Genomic DNA, 20,273 nt, shown 5'->3' with positions numbered 1-20,273 from the left:
CTAGTAGATAAGTGAGTCCTGGAGATCTAATGTACATTATTGTGATTATAGACAACAACACTGTACTATAAATATCAAATGTGCTGGCAGAATAGATCTTAATTATTACCGCCTCAAAAAGAAATGATAATTGTGTGATGTAGTAGAGGTATTAGCTAAGACTATGATGGCAGTCCTATTGCAATATATAAATGTATCAAATCAACATGTTGTACACCTTGAACTTAGACAATGTTATATGTCACATATGTTTCGATTAAGGAAAAAAGAGCAAACCCTGGGGATTTCCCTGGTGGACCAGTAGTTAAGACTCTGTGCTTCCACTGCAGGGGGCGCAGGTTTGATCCCTGGTCAGAGAACTGAGATCCCACGTGGCACACAGCACGGCCAAAAAAGAAAAAGGAGCAAACCCTGGGAAGAGGGAAAATCTGATTTCCAGAGTTACCACATTATTAATTCACATGTCCAGTTTTCAGCAAAAGCAGAGCAGAAAAGTATGACCCATTCAAAGAAAAAAAAAAGAACCAATAAAAAACTCTTCCTGTAAACGACCCGATGGAGGCCCTACTAGACAAAGACTTAAAAATAGCCATCTTAGAGATGCTTAACTAACAAGCCATGCAGGAAGTGAAGAATGTGTGAACAAAATGGAAATATCAATAAAGAGGTAGTAAACCTGAAAAACAAAATGACATTTGGGAGCTGAAAAGTACAGTGACTGAAAGGAAGAGTTCACTAGAGAGATTCAAAGATAGATTTGAGAAGGCAGAAGAATCAGTGAACTTGCTGATAGGATAATGGAAAATAATCAAGTCTGAAGCACAGGGAAAAAAAAAGATTGAAGAAAAGTGAACTTGAGGGACCTGTGGAACACTGTTAAATGCATACATATTGTGGGAGTCTCAGAAAGAGAAGAGAGATTATTTGAAGAAGCATCGGTTGAAAACTTCTCAAATTTCGTGAGACGTGAATATAAACATACAAGAAGCTAAGCAAACTCCAAATAGGATGAATCATAGAGACCTACACCAAGACACGTTATATAATCACACTGTCAGAAGACAAAGACCAAAAGAGTCTTGAGAGCTGTTAAGAGAGAAGCGACAGACAAGGAATTCTCAATGAGATTTTCAGTAGATTTCTCATCAGAAATTTTGGAGGCCAGAAAGCAGTGGGCCAATATATTCAAAGTGCTAAAAGGAAAACATTCTCAACCAAGAATGCTATATCTGGCAAACTGTCCTTTAAAAGTAAGGGAGAAAGTAAGACATTCCCAGATAAAAGCTGAGGGAGTTTGTTACCACTGGCTGTGCCCTACAAGAAATGCTCAGGACACTAGACAGTAACTCAAGTCTGTGTAAAGAAATAAAGATCTCATTGAAGGTAAATACATGGGCAGGTATAAAACCTAGTATTATTGTAACAATGGTTTATAACTGTAGTTTTTGTTTTCTACTTGATTTAAGAGTCTAATATATTTTTTAGAAAAACATCAGTCTAAAAGCTAGTATCACTGTAACTTTGTAACTCTACATTTTGTTCTCTGTAATAATTTAAGAGACTGAAAATCGTTTGAAACAATTATTTATGTTTTTGGACATGGTGCATAACGATGTAATTTTGTGACAACAACAATAAAAGAAAAGGGTGGATGTGGAGCCTTTAAAGGAACAGAATTTTAGTATGTTATTGAAGTTAAGCTGGTGTAAATTCACATGAGTGTTACAACTTTGAGATGTTCAATGTGATCCCCATGGTAACTACAAAGAAAATACCTAAAGAATATACATGAAAGCAAATGAGAGAGGAATTGAAATGTTTCACTGCAAAAAATCAAGTAAAAAGAAGACAGTAATGCAAAAAAAAAAAAAGATGGACAAAAAAGCTATATAAATAACAAAATGACGGAAGTCTTTCCTTATCACTAATTACTTTAAAAGTAAATAGATTAAACTCTTCCATCAAAAGTCAGAAGTTGCCAGATTTAAAAAATAATCCAGCTATATCTTGCCTACAAGAGATTCAGTTTAGATCCAAAGACACAACCAGGTTAACAGATAAGTGGGTAAACAAAATGTATATGCATACAATGGAATATTATTTAACCTTGATAAGGAGGGAAATTTGGACCAGTGCTACAACATGAACCTTGAGGACATTATGCTAAGTGAAATAAGCTGGTCAGAAAAGGACAAATACTGATTGATTTCACTTGTATGAAGTATTGATACTGAGAGCAGTCAAATCCATAGAGACAAAGTAATAGAATGGTGGTTGCCAGGGGGTGGGGGGGAGGAGGAATGGGGAGTTATTGTGTAATGAGGGCAGAGTTAACTGTTTTGAACGGTGAAAAGAGTTCTGGAGATGGGTAGTGGTGATGGTTGCACCATAATGTAAATGTACGTAATACTACTGAATTGCACACTTAAAACTGGCTAAGATAGTAAATTTTATGTGTATTTTGCCACAATATAAAAAAATGGAAAAAAATCAATCATTTATGTGAGGGTCTGTTTCTGAATCCTCTGTTCTGTTTGTCTATTTTGATGCAAATATTATGTTGCCTTCTTTACTGAGCTTTGTAACAGGCTTGAAAGCAAGAAGTGTTAGTCCTGCAGCCTTGTTCTTTTCTGAAGTTGTTTGGCTCCTCTAGGTCCTATGCATTTGCTTATAAATTTGGGAATCAGCTTTTCAGCTTCAACAAAAAGGCCTTTGTGTGTTATGATTGGGGTTACAATAAATCTGTAAATCAGTTTGAGGGAGAATTGAGATTATAACAATACTGAATTTTCAAATGCACGATCATGGGATATCTCCCCATTTATTTGATTCTTATATAATTCTCTCAGCAGCATTTTGTGTGTCGTGGTCAGTGTATAGACCTTGGACATTTTTTTTTCCTTTTTTTTTTTTTTTTTTTGGTTGCATTGGGTCTTCGTTGCTGTGTGCAGGCTTTCTCTAGTTGCGGTGAGCAGGGGCTACTCTTCGTTGCAGTGCGTAGGCTTCTCGTTGTGGTGGTTTCACTTGTTGCAGAGCATAGGCTTCAGTAGTTGCCGCATGCTGGCTCTGTAGTTGCAGCATGCAGGCCCTAGAGCACGTGGGCTTCAGTAGTTGCAGCGCGTGGGTTTCAGTAGTTGTGGCACGTGGGCTCTAGAGTGCAGGCTCAGTAGTTGTGGTGCACAGGCTTAGTTGCTCCGCGGCATGTGGGATCTTCCCGGACCAGGGATCAAACCCGTATCCCCTGCATTGGTAGGCGGATTCTTAACCACTGCGCCTCCAGGGAAGTCCCAACCTTGGACAAATTTTGACAAAAGTTTCTGATGGTTTCTCAACTGATCCTTAATGTTTTTTTTGATGGTTTGTCAAATGTATCCCTAAGTATTTAAAATTCTTTGACATTATCGTAAATGGTATTTTTTAAAATTCCAATTTCTGATTATTCGTTGTTTGCATATAGTAATACAGTTGATTTTTTACACATTATTTTTACAGTGGTATGGAAGTTCACTTTTTTCTGTATATACTTGTTTCTATTTCTGAAATTTTTCTTCATAATCTATATTTCATTAATAAAAGAAATTCACACTCGTTTAAAGGAGATTTAGGAACTAAACAAGATGAAAGAAAAATGTCACCCATTGTGTCATAGTTTTTGTTGTTGAAAATCAATTTTAGTTGAACTTCAGCAGATGTGGGTGTTTTCGTGGGGATTTCTTAATTCAACCTCAGGGTTATACCCATTAAATTTAATATGTATGTAATATGATAACATTTCATGATGACATTATTTGCTTTAAAAAAAATTTAGTTTGAGATAATTGTAGATTCACATGCAGTTGTAAGAAATAATTCAGAGATCAGTTATACCCTTCACCCAATCAGTTTCCCCCAATGCATAGCTTTATGGAATACGTCTTGCCTAACCACAGAATGTTATCACAACCAGGAAATTGACATCAGCCTTATTCAGATTTTGCCAATTGTACGTTTACTGATTGTGTATGTACTTATGTAATTTTGTCCTATATAGATTCATGTGACAAGCACCACAATCATGGTACAGAACAGTTACATCACAAGAATCCCTCATGCGTTCCTAGCCCCTTCTTGCCCTCTCCTCCCCAGCTTCTGGAAACCACTAGTCTGTTCTCCATTTTTATAATTTTGTTATTTCAAAAATGTTATATTAATGGAACCATACAGTATATAAACTTTGGGATTGGCCTTTTTTACTCAGCATAATTCTCCTGTAAGTTGCTGTGTATCAATGGTTTGTTCTTTTTTATTGTTCGGTAGTTTCCATGTTACGGGTTAACACAATTTGTTGACTATTCTGACGTTGAAGTACATCTTGGTGGTTTCCAGTTTTGAGGCTCTTACGAATAAAACTTCTGTGTACATTTGCGTACAAGCTTTGTGTGAACATATTTTCTTTTCTCTGGGATAAATGCCCAGGAGTGCAGTTGTTGGGTCCTGAGGTAGTTCTGTGTTTAATTATTTTCAAAGTGTTGGCTGTACCGTTTTATGTTCCCAATAGCAGTGTATGTGATCCAGTTTCTCTGCCTTTTTTGCCAGGATTTGGTGTTGTCACTGGTTTTGTTTTAAAAAAAAAAACTTTAAAAAATTTTGGCCATTCTGTTAGATGTGGAGTGTTAGCTCATTGTGGTTTTAATTTGCATTTCCCTGATGCCCGATGATGTTGAACATTTTTTCATGTGTTTAGTTGTTCCCTTAATGTAGCCTCTTCAGTGAGTACAGTTGGTTTTTGTATATTGACCTTGTATCCTACAGCCTTCTTAAGCTCATCTATTAGCTCTTGCAACTTTTTTGATCGATCCCAGAGGGATGAGTACATAGACAGTCACGTGGTTGGTGATGAGGGCAGTTTCTTGTCTTCCTTTCCAGCCTGGTTTCCCTTTCTTTTCTTTGTTTAATTCAATGGCTAACATCTCTAGTATGTTGAATAGGAGTGGTCAGAGCCAACTTCCTTGCCTTGTGCCTGATTTTAGGGAGAAAACATCGTCTTTTACCATTAAGTATGAGTTAGCTGTACATTTTTTTGGAGTGCCCTGTACCAGGTTAAGGAAGTTTCCCTTTATTTCTAGCTTGTCGTGTGTTTTCATCATAAATTGTATCAAATTGTGTCCAGTGTTTTTTTTGCATCTGTGAAGATGATTATGTTTTTTTTACTGTTTATTCTGTTGACCTAGTAAATTACATTGACTGGGTTTTGAACACTGAACGACACATTCCCAGGATAGTTCCCCTTGGTTGTGATATATTATCCTTTTTTGTATTGTTGGATTCACTCTGGAGGATGTTAAGGGGACATGACAGCTAAATACAGTTGGGATCCTGGATTGGATCCCAGGAAAGAAATAGGGTATTAATGGACAAACTGATGAAATTCAAATTAATTCTGTAACTTAGTAATATTGTATGAATGTCCATTTCTTAATTTTGCTAGTTTCCCCATGGTTCTATTAGCTTCTGTTAGGAGAAGTTGGATGAAGAGTATACGGGAACCCTATACTATTGTGACTTTTCTTTAAATCTAAAATTATGTGAAAATAAAAGTTTAAAATAAAAATGAAAAAGTGACTTCTTATGGGCAGCGTAGTTGAATATTTTTTTAATCCAATTTGACAGTCTTTTTTCCTTTTTTCTTTTTTTAATAAATTTAATTTTTTTATTTTTGGCCGCGTTGGGTCTTCGTTGCTGGGTGCGGGCTTTCTCTAGTTGCAGTGAGCAGGGGCTACTCTTCGTTGTGGTGCACGGGCTTCTCATTGCGGTGGCTTCTCTTGTTGTGGAGCATGGGCTCTAGGCACGTGCGCTTCAGTAGTTGTGGCACGTGGGCTCAGTAGTTCTGGCTCATGGGCTGTAGAGCGCAGGCTCAGTAGTTGTAGCACACGGGCTTCGTTGCTCCACAGCATGTAGGATATTCCCGGACCAGGGCTCGAACCCGTGTCCCCTACATTGGCAGGCAGATTCTTAACCACTGTGCCATCAGGGAAGCCCTCCTTTTTTTAATTTATTTTTTATTGAGGTAACGTTGGTCTGTAACATTGTAAGTTTCCTGTGTACAACACTATATTCCTATTTCTGTGTATATTATGCCATTCCACCAAAACTTCAGTTTCCATCTATCACCATACACTTGATCTCCTTTACCCATTTCACCCTTCCCCATTCTGTGCCTTTTAATTGGTTTTTGATATATGATTATTTTAATGTAATTATTGATATATATATAGTTGGGTTTAACGTTAGCATCTAGCTGTTTATTTGTCCCATATTATCTTTGATCTTTTTCCCTCTTTTCCTGCTCTTTTTGGATTAATGGAGTATTTTTTATGATTCCATTTTATCTTTTTGGTTGGTTTATTAGTTATGCCTCTTGTGTTTTATAAGTGGTTGCTTTAGAATTTATAGTATGTAAACATATACTATGTATCAAAATCTGCTTTTGGCTAATATTATACCACTTCATGTATGGTGTAAGAACCTTACATTTCTGCTTTCCCAGCCCATGTTCTGTTTCATACATTTTATTTCTACATTCTTTATAAACCCTACAATACTTTAGTTCCTTCCTTCCTTCCTTCCTGTCATAAAATGTACATGGAATAAAATTTACCATTTTATGTATTGACTTCCTCTTGGTACCATCATTCTTCTGTGGGAGGGACTTCTTTTCAGTTTTCTTGTGGTGCAGCTTTGCAGGGGTGAGTATCTACAGCTTTTATGTATCTGGAAAGTCTGTTTCATCAGAAAAGATTACTGTGTTGACAACATTTTTCTTTTAGCGGTCTCTTCTGTTTTAGCATTGTTTCTGATGAGACATCTGCTACCACATTCATTTTTTTTCATGTGTGTTTCTTCGTATCTGGCTGCTTTTAAGTGGTTTTAGAGAAACTGCTATTAGTGTAGTTTTCTTCACATTTTTCTCAGGGTCCTTTGAACTTCTTGGATCTGTGTGTTTATCAACTTTGGTAAATTTTGGTCATTATTTCTTTAAACATTGTTTTTTCACCAACCATACCACATTCCCACACTCCTTCCTCCCTGCTCTCCTTTGGAGATTTTATATATATATATAAAGCATACGTATCTATAAAAAAGATATACATATATAAAGATATAGATATATATATTTGCTTGAGGTTGTCCCACGACTCACTGACGCTCTGTTGTTGTCTTTTTGTCTATTTTATTTTGTATAGCTTTTATTATTATGTCTCATGTTCACTAATCTTTTCCCCCCGGTATTTGGTCTGCTGTTAATCCGATCCAGTGTTTTTCATCTTAAGCATTGTTTCATCTCTGGAAATTAGATTTGTGTCTTTTTATTTTTCCATGTCTCTCCTTAATATGCTCATATTTTCTTCTATGTTTTTGAGCATTTGGTTATAATAACTTTTTTTAAAATAAATTTATTTTTGTCTGCGTTGGGTTTTCGTTGCTGCGCGTGGGCTTTCTCTAGTTGCAGCGAGTGGGGGCTACTCTTCATTGTGGTGCACAGGCTTCTCATTGCAGTGGCTTCTCTTGCTGTGGAGCACGGGCTCTAGGCACGCGGGCTTCGGTAGTTGTGGCACGCAACCTCAGTAGTTGTGGTGCACGGGCTTAGTTGCTCTGTGGCATGTGGGATCTTCCTGGACCAGGGCACGAACCCACGTCCCCTGCATTGGCAGGCGGACTCTCAACCACTGCGCCACTAGGGAAGCCCCTGTAATAACTCATGTGATACCCTTGTCCACTGGCACCTTTGTTACTTCTAGGTCATGTTCAGTTGATTGATTTTCTTCTCATTGTCACTCATATTTTCCTGCTTCTTCATGTGCCTGGTGGTTTTCTCTTGGATGCCAGTCATTGTGGAGTTTACATTCTTGGTGTGTGTGTGTGTGTGTGTGTGTGTGTGTGTGTGTGTGTGTGTGTGTGTGTGTGTGTGTGTGTGTGTGTGTGTGTGTGTGTGTGTGTGTGTGTGTGTGTGTGTGTGTGTGTGTGTGTGTAGTATGGTCTTAAGCTTTGTTCCAGGGCTCAATTAAGTTACTTGAAATAGTTTGACCCATTCGAGACTTGCCTTTAAGTGTCGTTAGAAGGAGCAGAGGAAGCCTGTAGGGCACTGTTTTCAACTTTTTTTTACTGCTCTCTCTTCCCCCAGAGCCTTTTTAGACATCTTTTTACCCTAATCACATCCCTCTGTGAAATTTTAATGCCACAACTATATTATTATCTGTTTATGTATTATACATGTTGCTGTGCTTTATATATAAAAAAATATTTTTTTGCTCCCCTTCCTCCAGAACCGTTTTCACCCCCTTGGGGGTGATGTTGCCCTGTTGAGAATGCATGGTCTCGGACTGATTCTTTGCTACTAGTAACACATGACTCTTCCTCCTTGTATCTAATATCCTGTATTCTAAGGCAGCGAGATAAATCCAGTCCCTGTATCTCTGTCTTGCGGGAAGGAAGTCTTCCCAGATCCTGGCAGTTTCTTCAGAGTTGAACATACCCTACCATACAGCCCAGCCACTGCGCTCCAAAGTGAAATGAAAACATGTAGTTGCACCAAAACTTGAATATGAATGTTCACAGGGTCTTTATTTCTAAGGGCCAAAAACTGGGAACCAACCAAATGTCGTTCAAGGGGTGAATAGATAAACAATTTTATACCCATACAGTAGGTAGTGAACAATAAAAAGGAATGAAGTATTTATACTTGCAACAATATGGATGAACTTCAAAATCATTAGGCCAAATTAGGCCAGATCAAAAAAAAACACCTTGTGATTCCATTTATATAAAAACTCAAAAAATGCAAACCAATCTGTAGCTGAAAAGATTAGTGGTTGCCTAGAGATGGAGGTGAAGGGAAGGATTGATCACAGAGGGACATGAGGAAATTTCGGTGGAAAAGGAAATGCTTTTGTTGATTGTGCGAATGGTTTCATGGGTGAACAGATGTCAGAACTCAAAAAATTATTCTAAATATGTGCAGTTTATTGTGTGCCAATTACATATGTCAGTAGAATTGTAAAAGTAAAAAGTGAGGGGTTTGGGGCTTCCCTGGTGGCACAGTGGTTGAGAGTCTGCCTGCCGATGCAGGGGACACGGGTTCGTGCCCTGGTCCGGGAAGATCCCACATGCCGCGGAGCGGCTGGGCCTGTGAGCCATGGCCGCTGGGCCTGCGCGTCCGGAGCCTGTGCTCCGCAACGGGAGAGGCCACATCAGTGAAAGGCCCGCGTACCGCAAAAAAAAAAAAAAAAACAACCAAGGGTTTGGACTCCATTTGGGGAACCTGTATTTCTCATTAGTGACCCATATGTATAAAAATCTATAAGCGTGGTTATGGTTGCTTTTATGGTTTATGATAGTGATGAAGTTATAATAGTGATGAAGCTTAACTTGTTGGCAGCTGATGAAAACACTTTTACCTGATTCTTATAAAAGTGCTGCTGCAGACCTAACACAGTGATGGTTGAGTTTTGCTGTGATGATTGTGTGTGTTGGTGGTAAACAGACTGACCTGTTCTCAAGAACCCGTGGACTCTGGGGAAAGGGTGTGGTTCTGAACACTGGTGGAGCTGGGTCCAGAAGCTGCCTGGAGTCTGGCTACGTAGCCAAACGTTTTAGGGCAGTGCTGGCAGCTGCGTGTTTATTGTCTAATTTTCTAGAAGGTACAGGTGATAAAACAAAAATTCAAGTTTAGTAATAAATGCCTGCAGAAAAGTTTAGGTCTCATAAATGTATAGTTTCTGCAGTTTTACGCAATGAATACACCCAGATCAAGAAACAGAACATTACCTGGTAGTGGTAATTTTCTGAAATGCAATTCTTCCTGGGCGAATAAGGTAAAATTGAACACATGCTGAATAACCATGGCTAGACAATTTCCAGGTCTGAAGTTTCTGACGCTGGGATTGTATAACATACAACAGTTGTTCTGTTTACTTCTATTTGTGTAAACATAGGTTATATTTTGTTTAATCAAAATATTTCCTCTTGGCAGTGGACTCTCAAAAAATTGACCGAGAGGGAAAAATCCCAAATGAAACTTTAGAGAAACTGAAGAGCCTGGGGCTTTTTGGGATGCAAGTCCCAGAAGAATACGGTAAGTAAAGGAAACCACCACCCAACCAGTTTGGCTTTTAAGAAAACCCTCCGTATTTGTCCAAAAAAGGGTTCTGTTCCAGAAAGGTGGCCTTTGAAAATGCACGAAGTCCAAGGTCAGGCTGTAAAACGTCCCTTTGTGGGTTAAATCCAGGGTGGCTGGCTGGTGAGTGTGTGGCCCAAGAGGCTTTTCAGCAGGAAGAGCTATCCAGTTCCCTGCCTTCCTCCTCGGAGGTGGGGAGGGACTCTGCAGGATGTCTGTGCTCTCTGGGTCCCTTGGGTGGGGGAGGAGGGGTGGGTATCACCTCCGGCCAGCTCAGGCCGGTGCAGCGTGGTCTCCACTGTGAAGCCCTGTGATCTCTCTGGCAGAGGAGCTGCCCCAGGCCCGCAAATGCTTTTGTGCGTAGGGAAGGCCACACGCTGCGCGCCCAGGGGCCAGGGCCCAGCGGCCAAAGGGGTGGGTGCACGGCTGTGGGGCGCAGGCCTCCTCGGGGAGGTGGAGCCCTGGTCTCGGGAGCTTGCGAGCAGGCCCGTTGTCCTCTGGGCCGTGCTTGTTTCTGTTGGAGGTTTACAGTGGAAGGCCCTGCCTTCCCCCCAGGATCCCCGCCCGGTGGCTGTGCCCTGTTAGACTGAGCCCGTCGTGCAGCTTGTGTGTCTCCTGCCTGATACAGGGGTGGTCCTCTCAGTTCTGTGGGAGCGAGGGGACAGGCACGGAGTGTGTGAGGGAGGAGCAGGGACAAAACACAGTCCCTTGCGAGCACTGGCACGGACGCACGTCCTTGTATTTTCACTCTCGGGATCTTTTGACGAAGACGTGTGGCCTTCACCCCGCACCCCCTGCTCTCTGAGCCCTCCCGCCGAGCCCAGGCTGAGGCGGCTTCCGGCTTCATGAGCACAGGGTCAGTGGTTTGCACCCGAGAGCTGTAGGTGGTGTGTGACACCCAGGTACGTTCTCCCAGCCAGGCCGTGGGTTAGGCCTGCATGGCGAGGCCCGGACGCGGGAGCTGTCCTTGATGTTCTGCCTCTGCCGGGTTTATCTCAGTGAGACCTGTGCCCCCCGCACACCCCACCCCACAGCCAAGGGTGGGGGCCCTCGCTGCCTGTGCAGGAAGTCCCACTGGGACCTATCCTGCAGCTGCTGCAGTCTGAGACAAAATGTGAAAATATAGAACAAACGAGTTTGATGCCTGCTTTCCTTAATTGAGAGGCATATTTTAATCAGGTTAAATCTTCGTTTATATGTGTGTCTGTCGCAGTGTATTAAGCTGTTAAAGGACGTCTCCTACTCGCCATCCTATGAAATCCCTGTCACCGCGTTTCCAAATGTATGGAAGGAGTTCCAGTCTGTGCAGAAAGCATGAAATAATTGCTGTTGCTGCTCCCTCTGGTGGCGGGATGCAGCACAGGTCTCTTGGGGGGAGCCACACCTGCAGCCTCTGGGGACCGGGGACTGAGCTCTCCCCACACCTGGAGACCTGTCGGTGTCACTTGTCGGTAACTCACAGGCCCCGGGGAACTGTCTGCCGTAAGGTGGGGGCCACGTCGAATATTAGAATAGAGACCAGGTGGGGCTGAGCCACAGAGCGGCAGTTGGTGTCATGAGCTGAGAAAAATAAGTGTTTGGAGAAAACAGATAGTGGAGGAAAGCTGGCAGACAGCCAGGTTGGTGATTGTTTCCCCTTCAGAAGCGTTAAGAAACGACTTCTTGACTGAGGAGAAGCAGCAGTTAAGTTTTCCTCCAGACAGTTTTTGTGTGAAATTGGAATATGTCTTTTTGCATCTCTCTGTGTTTTATGCCAGCTCGTGTGGTGTGTGTGTGTGTGTGTGTGTGTGTGTGTGTGTGTGTGTGTGTGTGTGTGTGTGTGTGTGTATGTATGTGATTGCACAAATCCATCCCTTATTCCTGTTTTATGTCCCCTTCTTGGGTGTGAAAATGCTCTTTTATGAGATGACAGTGGTCACATTTGGGACTATTTCATTGTCTTTCCTTTTTTTAAATCCTTCCTGGGGAAATTAAGGCCACAGCAACCTTATGTTCATGGCCAAAACATTTTCGGGAATTGTTCCCAGTCCTGGAGTGTTCTGAAGGCTGGTTGGAAACCGCCATCCTGGAAAAGAGGCCTTTCCACCGGCAGCCTGGTTTCCGCCCCCAGTTCCCTGGGTACCCCCGGGGTCTTTCTGGCCCCTCAGCCCCTCCCCCCGTCAAGCAGTCTCCACACACCTGTCATCCGTCCCCATTGATTGTCCTCCCCCCATGATTTTTCTGATACTTTCATGGGGAAAAAAATACACAGCTTTTTTTTTTTTTAACAAGCAACACTGACTTCAGTATGTGAAACAAGTAGGAGCACAAGCGTTTTGATTGAAAGCGGCATGGTGATGGGTCCCGCAGGGCCCTGGCCTTCCCTGGGTCCCCGCTGAGCGCAGGGGACGCTGCGCACCCCTGCAGGGACTCGGCCCTCCCCTTGTGTGGAAGGTGCCCCCTGCAGTTGGGCCACACATGACCTTAGGCCTCGGGTAGTCATTTGTAAGGTGCACACAAGGCCACCCCACCACCGCCGGAAGTTGAAGATAAAATGCAGAATACCCAAGTTCAGCGGAGTCTGCGTTTTTAGTGTTTTCTCTTTTTGCTCCTAGAACACTGACTCCTTCCGAGGGTGACTTTGCCCCCTGACCCTGGGTGGGCATTTGGCAACATCTAGAGACATTTATGTTGTCAGAACTGTGGAGGAGGGGGAGCTTCTAGTGGGCAGAGGTCAAGGATGCCACCCCACGTCCAACAGCACACGGGGCACCCCTGCGACAGAAGGACCCAACCCCGGATGCCAGTATCCCAGGCAGAGAGACCTTTCCTGGAGGCCACGAGATGCTGGGGGTGGGTTTCGGAATGGGGTTCATGTCTGTGAAGCCCAAGATCTGTGATAGGAGGTATTCACAGCATTTCAAGTAACTTTATGTGTGTTTAGGTGTTTATATGTTTTTGTATTAAATATTACATTTTTATATTAAAATATACACCTGTATATGCTTACATGCCTAGAAGAAGTCTGAGAGGATGTGCACAAAAGTGCTCTTTCTGAGTGATAAGTTGATGGGTAGTTTCTGTTTCCTTTGTACCATTCTGTGTTCTGATTTTTAAAAAATGGGGAGCTGACTTTATAAAGCCACTTGCCTTTCCTGGGAGGAATTTGGGGCTGGAGCGTAAGTGAAGCTGGCCTGTTTCTGCCCTAGGTGGCCTGGGCCTCTCCAACACCATGTACGCGCGGCTGGGGGAGATCATCAGCCTGGATTGCTCCATCGCCGTGACGCTGGCAGCACACCAGGCCATCGGCCTCAAGGTCAGGGGTCTGGGTTTCCGCAGTGGCGAGGGGGCAGCCGGCTCAGCGTCTCGGAGGAAGGCCCGCTGTCCTGCAGCCTCACTGTCCTGCAGCCTCGCTGTACCGTGCTCAGTGCCCTTCGGTGGCCCTGTCCTTCCTTTTGAAACCTCCTCCTGCCCCATCGCCTCTGACCCATCCTTCCAGGCCCAGGCCAGATGCCACTGCCTCCATGGAGCCTGCCTTCACCACGGGCTGGAGGTGACCCCACCTCTTGATTGGCTCCCTCAGGGCCTGAGCGTGTCCCCCCTGCTGTTGGCACCTGTCCTCCTACTCCGCTGCTTGGAGTCTTTCAGGGCAGGTCCAGGGGCCCACAGCTCATTCCTTGGGTGGTTCTTGTTCAGTGTAGAAACCGAGGGGGCTGAGTGCACAGCAAGCTTGGTGCCCGGGCGTGGTGCTGCCCAAGCACCAGCTGTGGCTCCAGCCACCCGGCTCTGGCCACCCTGCCGGGAAGTGGAGGAATTGCCGGAAAGACTGAGGCCCTTCCTGGAGCTGTGCCAGGCCACCCTGGACTGTGCGCTTGGGGGTCTCCCTGGCAGCCCAGCTCCCCAGACCCTCCAACAGCTCCCCATTTTTTACTGCGGCTGCCAGCTCTTGCGTGAAGGAAGCGTGTTCCAGAAGGGGCTGTGTTCTGCAAGCACGTTTCACACACTTCTCTCTTGCCACCGCTGAAAGCAGCCCGTGTGTGTTGCCAGGGCATCATCTTGGCCGGCAGCGAGGAGCAGAAGGCCAGGTACCTGCCCAAGCTGGCTTCCGGGGAGCACGTGGCCGCCTTCTGCCTGACGGAGCCAGCCAGGTCAGCCCTGCGCGTCACTCACAGCTTCAGGGTCCAGGGGCTTTTCTTTTTACTGAAGAGGGGTGGCTGGCTTCTTCCCTCCCTGAAGACTTCCCGGGAGTTGAGTCCACAGCTTTTCTCACCCATTCTCTTCATGCTCTCTTATCTCTACCTTACTTCTCTTTCCTGGTGACCTTTACAAATGAGATAACATGGCTGACAGCACCTGTAATTTCTTTGTGCTTTGCAACCCTCCTAATATACAGTAATGCATTCAGGCTTCACAGCGACTTTCAGAGTATAAAGGGCGGGTGGTATTGTATCACACTTTACAGGCTGTGAACTGAGGTTCAGTGAGATGGGGTGATGAGCCCCGAGTCTCACGGCCGCCATGAGGGCAAGTCCGTTATCCAGCCCCTTTCCATCCTGCTTCCCCACCTGGGGACCTGGGTCCCCTGCGCTCGCCTCGCGGGAGCTTAGAGCCCACGTGAGCCGGCATTTCCGTGTTTAGACCTCCCAAACGTTGTCGCTGCCGCCTTCTCACCCGATGTGACAGAGCGGGGTTGGCCAAACCCACCTCGCCACCTGTTTTCATAGATGAAGTTTTACTGGAACGTGCCCGTCTGTCTACAGATTGTCTGTGGCTGCAAAGCTGAATATGTCTATTAGCTGGCCCTTTATTTTCCGTGGGGCCTTGTCTCCAGCGTTACCCCTCAACCGCGTATTTCTTCGCCGCAGTGGGAGCGATGCTGCCTCCATCCGGACCAGGGCCACGTTAAGTGAAGATAAGAAACACTACGTCCTCAATGGCTCCAAGGTACAGCTGCGTGGCCTCCGTGGCCGGGTCAGGGTCTCCGTCCTGACCTTCACCACCACGCACTGACCACTTCCCATGCTCCAGGGATCATAAAGGGCAGGCACATCACCCCTTAACCGTCATCCTCGGGTGATGCACTTCCTTTTTGGAAGAAGAAACGGTGGCTCAGAGAGGTTACATGACCCGCCACCATACCGTCCACCTAGTGGCAGGATGGGAACCAAGGTGTCCTGGCTCCTGAGCCCGCAGGCCTCCATAGTGCTGCCCACCTCCCTGAGCTGCTCTCGTGTGTCCATTCTTTTAACTTTTTATTACACGGATTTTGAAACACAAAAGTTTAGTGTCGTGAACGTCCACCCCCGTCTCCCGGCTTCAGTGCTTCCTCCGTCACGCTGCAGTCCTGGATGGCAGCCGTGACGAGCTCAGTGCATCTCTGCAGGACGGGCCTGAGAAAGTCACGGCGTACGCTTAAACCTTGATCATTTCTTACTATCTGCTTAACGTTCAAACTTCCCTGATTGTCTCATACTTATTTTTTACAAACAAGTTGCTTGAATTAAGATCCAAATAAGTTCTACATGGAGCAGTTTGTTGAGAAGTCTGTTCCCCCTCCCCCTCCCCCTCCCTGTCCCCTCTCCTTCTCCCCTCCCCTCCCCTCCCCTCCCCCCCTCCCCTCCCCTCCCCCATCCTCCTCTCTCCCCTCCTTCTCCCCCTCCCCTCCCCCTCCCGCTTTCCCTCACTCCTTTCTGCCTCCCTCCCACCCCCAGCTGTTTCATGCTGAGCCAGAGCTTCTTGACACGCACTGACACACGTGCAGGGCCACCTGTGTCTGCTGGGGAAATCCATGCTCTGGGGATGCTGGGTTGAGCCCGTTCTGGCCTGAGCTGTGATGGGCAGCTGGTGCTGAGGGTGGCCAGTTTGTAGTAGTTTGCTTTTCTCTGGAGCCCTTTTGCTTTCTTTCCTCAGGTCTGGATCACCAATGGAGGACTAGCCAGTGTTTTTACTGTGTTTGCAAAGACAGAGGTTGTTGATTCTAATGGCTCAGTAAAGGACAAGGTCACAGCGTTCATAGTAGAGAGAGACTTTGGTGGAATCACCAGCGGGAAACCTGAGGATAAGTTAGGCATCCGAGGCTCCAACAGTGAGTGGCACGTGCATGCATGTGTGTGTATGAGAGAGAGAGAGACAAGGTGAGATTTTATCTTGATAAAAAGGTATCAAACATCAAGATAACATGAGACTTAAGTAGTTTTGTTTCCACCTGAACATTTGGCAAAATCTCTCTGCACATCAGGCAGTGATGACTTCAAGGTGAGGTCGTCGCCACCTTGTGGCGCTCAGCCTTGGAGGGAGGTGGTGCTGGGGGTCCTGGGTCAGTGTTGCAGTACAGCAGACCCCCATCTTTCCAGCCTGGGACTCCTCCTTCCTCCTTCCTCCCTTCTCCCTCCTCCCCACCTAAGCCCAGTCGGCACTCAGCTCACTCGAGGCTGGTATCCTGTAAGTGGCCCTCGGCCCACCTGGAGCTGCCCTGTGGTCCTCACGAGGCTCAGCCTCTTGGGTCCCTTAGCTCGGACTGTGGAGGGTCTGAATGAATGAGCGAGTGAGTGAATGAACCGCGTTCCTCGAGTCGGGATCGGGGGTAGAGCGCTTCGTCCCCCTCAGCTGAGGTCCTGGATGTCATGTGTTCCAGCCTGCGAGGTCCACTTTGAGAACACCAGGGTGCCTGTGGAAAACGTCCTCGGAGAAGTTGGAGGCGGCTTTAAGGTGCGTTGCCCTGCGTGTGCTGACCTTTGTTGCAGTCTCGTGTGCGTTGGCCCAGCTTCCCGTCACCTCCCTGCTGGCGGTGCACTGGGCTGGGCTGGCCAGGCGGCCATGCATGGCTCTCTGCATGGAGGTCAGCAGAGCGGAGAGAAGTCAGCCTTGGGAGGCAGGGGTGCAGCAGCGCTCAGTCTCACCCTCCCTCACTTAGGGGTAGAGTCCTCCCCCAGCCAGTGGAGAGAGCAGCCCAGTGGCCCTGCAAAGCTCAGGACGCACAGCCCTGGGTCCTCAGTGCTTACCCTGATTTTTTTTTCTTAGAGTAAGAATATATTTAATAACAGGTAATTCACATGACAAAATTTACCATATTCAAATGAATGCTTTGTTGGTTTTTAGTATATTCACTGTGCTTGTGCAACCATCTCCATGGTCTAATTCTAGAACATTGCCATCACCCCAGCAAGACACCCCATACTTTCTCATTTCCCTCTCCCAGAGCTCGGCCGTCGCTGTTTCACTTTCTGCTTCTGTGGATCTGCCTGTTTTGTTTGTTTGTTTATAAATGTATTTTATTTTTGTTTTTGGCTGCATTGCGTCTTTGTTGCTGTGTGCGGGCTTTCTCTAGTTGCGGTGAGCGGAGGCTACTCTTCGTTGTGGTGCGAGGGCTTCTCATTGCGGTGGCTTCTCGTTGCGGAGCACAGGCTCTAGGCATGCGGGTTTCAGTAGTTGTGGCACGTGGGTTCAGTAGTTGTGGCTCGTGGGCTCTAGAGCACAGGTTCAGTAATTGTGGCGCATAGGCTTCATTGCTCCACAGCATGTGGGATCTTCCCGGACCAGGGCTTGAACCTGTGTCCCCTGCATTGACAGGCGGATTTTTTTTTTTTCTTTTTTTGCGGTACGCGGGCCTCTCACTGTCGTGGCCTCTCCCGTTGCGGAGCGCAGGCTCCGGATGCGCAGGCTCAGCAGACGTGGCTCACGGGCCCAGCCACTCTGCAGCATGTGGGATCTTCCCAGACCGGGGCATGAACCCGTGTCCCCTGCATCGACAGGCAGACTCTCAACCACTGCACCACCAGGGAAGCCCCATCTGCCTATTTTGAATGTTTCATTTAGATGGAATCCATGTGTGGTCCTTCCTGTGTGGCTTCTTTCACGCTGCATAATATTTTCAAGGTTTATCCAAGTCTAGCAGCTGTCACTCCTTCTTATAGCTGAGTAACGTTCCATCATGTGCATGGACCATGTTTTGTCCATCTGTCATCAGCTGATGGACATTTGGGTTGTTTCAATTTTTGGCCATTTGAATAATGCTGCTGTGAACACTCATGTGCACGTTTTTGTGTGAATGTTGTTTTCCATTCTGTTGGGCGCACACCTGGAAGAAATGGAGGGTCAAATGGTGACTCTATGTTTAGCTTTTTGGGGAACCGCCAAACTCTTCCACAACAGCTGCACTGTCTCACATTCGCAGCAGCAGTGCCTTAGGGTTCCAGTTGCTCCACATCCTTGCCAATATGTGTGATCGTCCATTTTTAAAATTACAGCCATCCTCGTGGGCGTGAAGTGTATCTCGTTGTGGTTTGATTTGCATTTCCCTGATGATTAGTCGTGTTGAGCATCTTTTTATGTGCTTATTGGCTGTTTATCCCCTTTATTTTATTTTATTGGGTTGGCCAAAAAGTTCGTTTGATGTTTTCCATAAGATGGCTCTAGTAGCATTTAGTTGTCTTTAATTTCATTCGAAACAATTTTGCTAGATCGTATTTTGACAGCTGTCATATCAGCATGCATTTTTTAAAAAAACTTATCAAAATTGGTGAATTTTTGTGTAGCCATTTTAATATTGAAGGTGGAAGAAAAAAAGCAACATTTTGGGCATATTATGCTTCATTATTTCAGGAAAGGTAAAAACGCAACTGAAACGCAAAAAAATATTTGTGCAGTGTATGGAGAAGGTGCTGTGACCGATCGAACATGTCAAAAGTGTTTTGTGAAGTTTGTGCTGGAGATTTCTTGCTGGACGATGCTCCACGGTTGGGTAGACCAGTTGAAGTTGATAGATATCAATCGAGACATTAATTGAGAACAATCAACGTTATACCATGAGAGAGATAGCCGACATACTCAAAATATCCAGATCAAATGTTGAAAATCATTGGCACCAGCTTGGTTATCTTAATCACTTTGATGTTTGGGGTCCATATAAGTTAAGTGAAAAAAACCTTCTTGGCCATATTTCCACATGGATTCTCTACTGGAATGTAATGAAACATTCCATTTTCAAAACAAATTGTGACCGGCAATGAAAAGTGGATACTGTACAATAATGTGGAATGGAAGAGATTGTGGGGCAAGCAAAATGGACCACCACCAACCACACCAAAAGCTGGTCTTCATCCAAAGAAGGTGATGTTGTATATATTGGTGGGATTGGAAGGGAGTCCTCTATTATGAGCTCCTTCTGGAAAACCAAATGATTAAATCCAACAAGTACTGTTCCCAGTGAGACCAACTGAAAGCAGCACTTGAAGAAAAGCATCCAGAATTAATCAACAGAAAATGCATGATCTTCCATCGGAATAACGGAAGACCGCATGTTTCTTTGATGACCGGGCAAAAACTGTTACAGCTTGGCTGGGAAGTTCTGATTCATCCACCATATTCACCAGGCTTCAGATTTCCATTCATTTTGGTCTTTACAAAATTCTCTTAATGGGAAAAATTTCAATTCCCTGGAATACTGTAAAAGGTACCTGGAACAATTCTTTGCTCAAAAAGATAAAAAGTTTTGCGAAGATGGAATTATGAAGTTGCCTGAAAAATGGTGGAGGTAGTGGAACAAAACTGTGAATATGTTGTTCAATAAAGCTCTTGATGAAAATGAAAAATGTGTCTTTTACTTTTACTTAAAAACTGAAGTCAGTTTTTGGCCAACCCAATATTTTATTGAAGTATAGTTAATTTACAGTGTTGTGCCATTGTCTGCTGTACAGCAAAGTAACTGTTATACACATACAGACGTTCTTTTTTTTTAATACTCTTTTTCATTATGGTTTGTCACAGGATACTGAATATAGTTCCCTGTGCTATACAGTAAGACCTTGTTATTTATCCATTCTGTATATAATAGTTTACATTTGCTAGTCCCATACTCCCAATCCTTTTCTCCACCTCCCCTCTCCCCCTTGGCAACCACAAGTCTGTTCTCTATGTCTGTGGGTCTGTTTCCGTTTTGTAGATACGTTCATTTGTGCCATATTTTAGATTACACATATAAGTGATATCAGATGGTATTTGTCTTTCTCTTTCTGACTTACTTCAGATAATAAGTCTTTCTGACTTACTTTATGATAATCTCTAGTTGCACCCATGTTGCTGCAAATGGCATTACTTCATTCTTTTTATAGCTGAGTAATATTCCATTGTATACATGTACCAC

At 44.8% G+C, this 20,273-nt stretch overlaps 1 protein-coding gene across 1 annotated transcript in view; it reads left to right on the top strand.

The window, feature by feature from the left end:
* Positions 1–20,273, top strand: part of ACAD9 (acyl-CoA dehydrogenase family member 9) — a 59,082-nt gene that overhangs the window by 23,117 nt on the left and 15,692 nt on the right. The window contains exons 3-8 of the mRNA XM_082849080.1: positions 10,010–10,111; positions 13,342–13,448; positions 14,180–14,280; positions 14,998–15,076; positions 16,043–16,217; positions 16,767–16,840. Of these exons, the coding sequence (XP_082705206.1) occupies positions 10,010–10,111; positions 13,342–13,448; positions 14,180–14,280; positions 14,998–15,076; positions 16,043–16,217; positions 16,767–16,840 (638 nt within the window). The remainder of the gene's footprint in view (positions 1–10,009; positions 10,112–13,341; positions 13,449–14,179; positions 14,281–14,997; positions 15,077–16,042; positions 16,218–16,766; positions 16,841–20,273) is intronic.

This window comes from Leucopleurus acutus (genome assembly GCF_964270905.1).
Source record: "Leucopleurus acutus genome assembly, chromosome: 10".
Lineage (NCBI taxonomy): Eukaryota > Metazoa > Chordata > Mammalia > Artiodactyla > Delphinidae > Leucopleurus > Leucopleurus acutus.
This window is presented reverse-complemented; position numbering and strand designations above follow the sequence as displayed.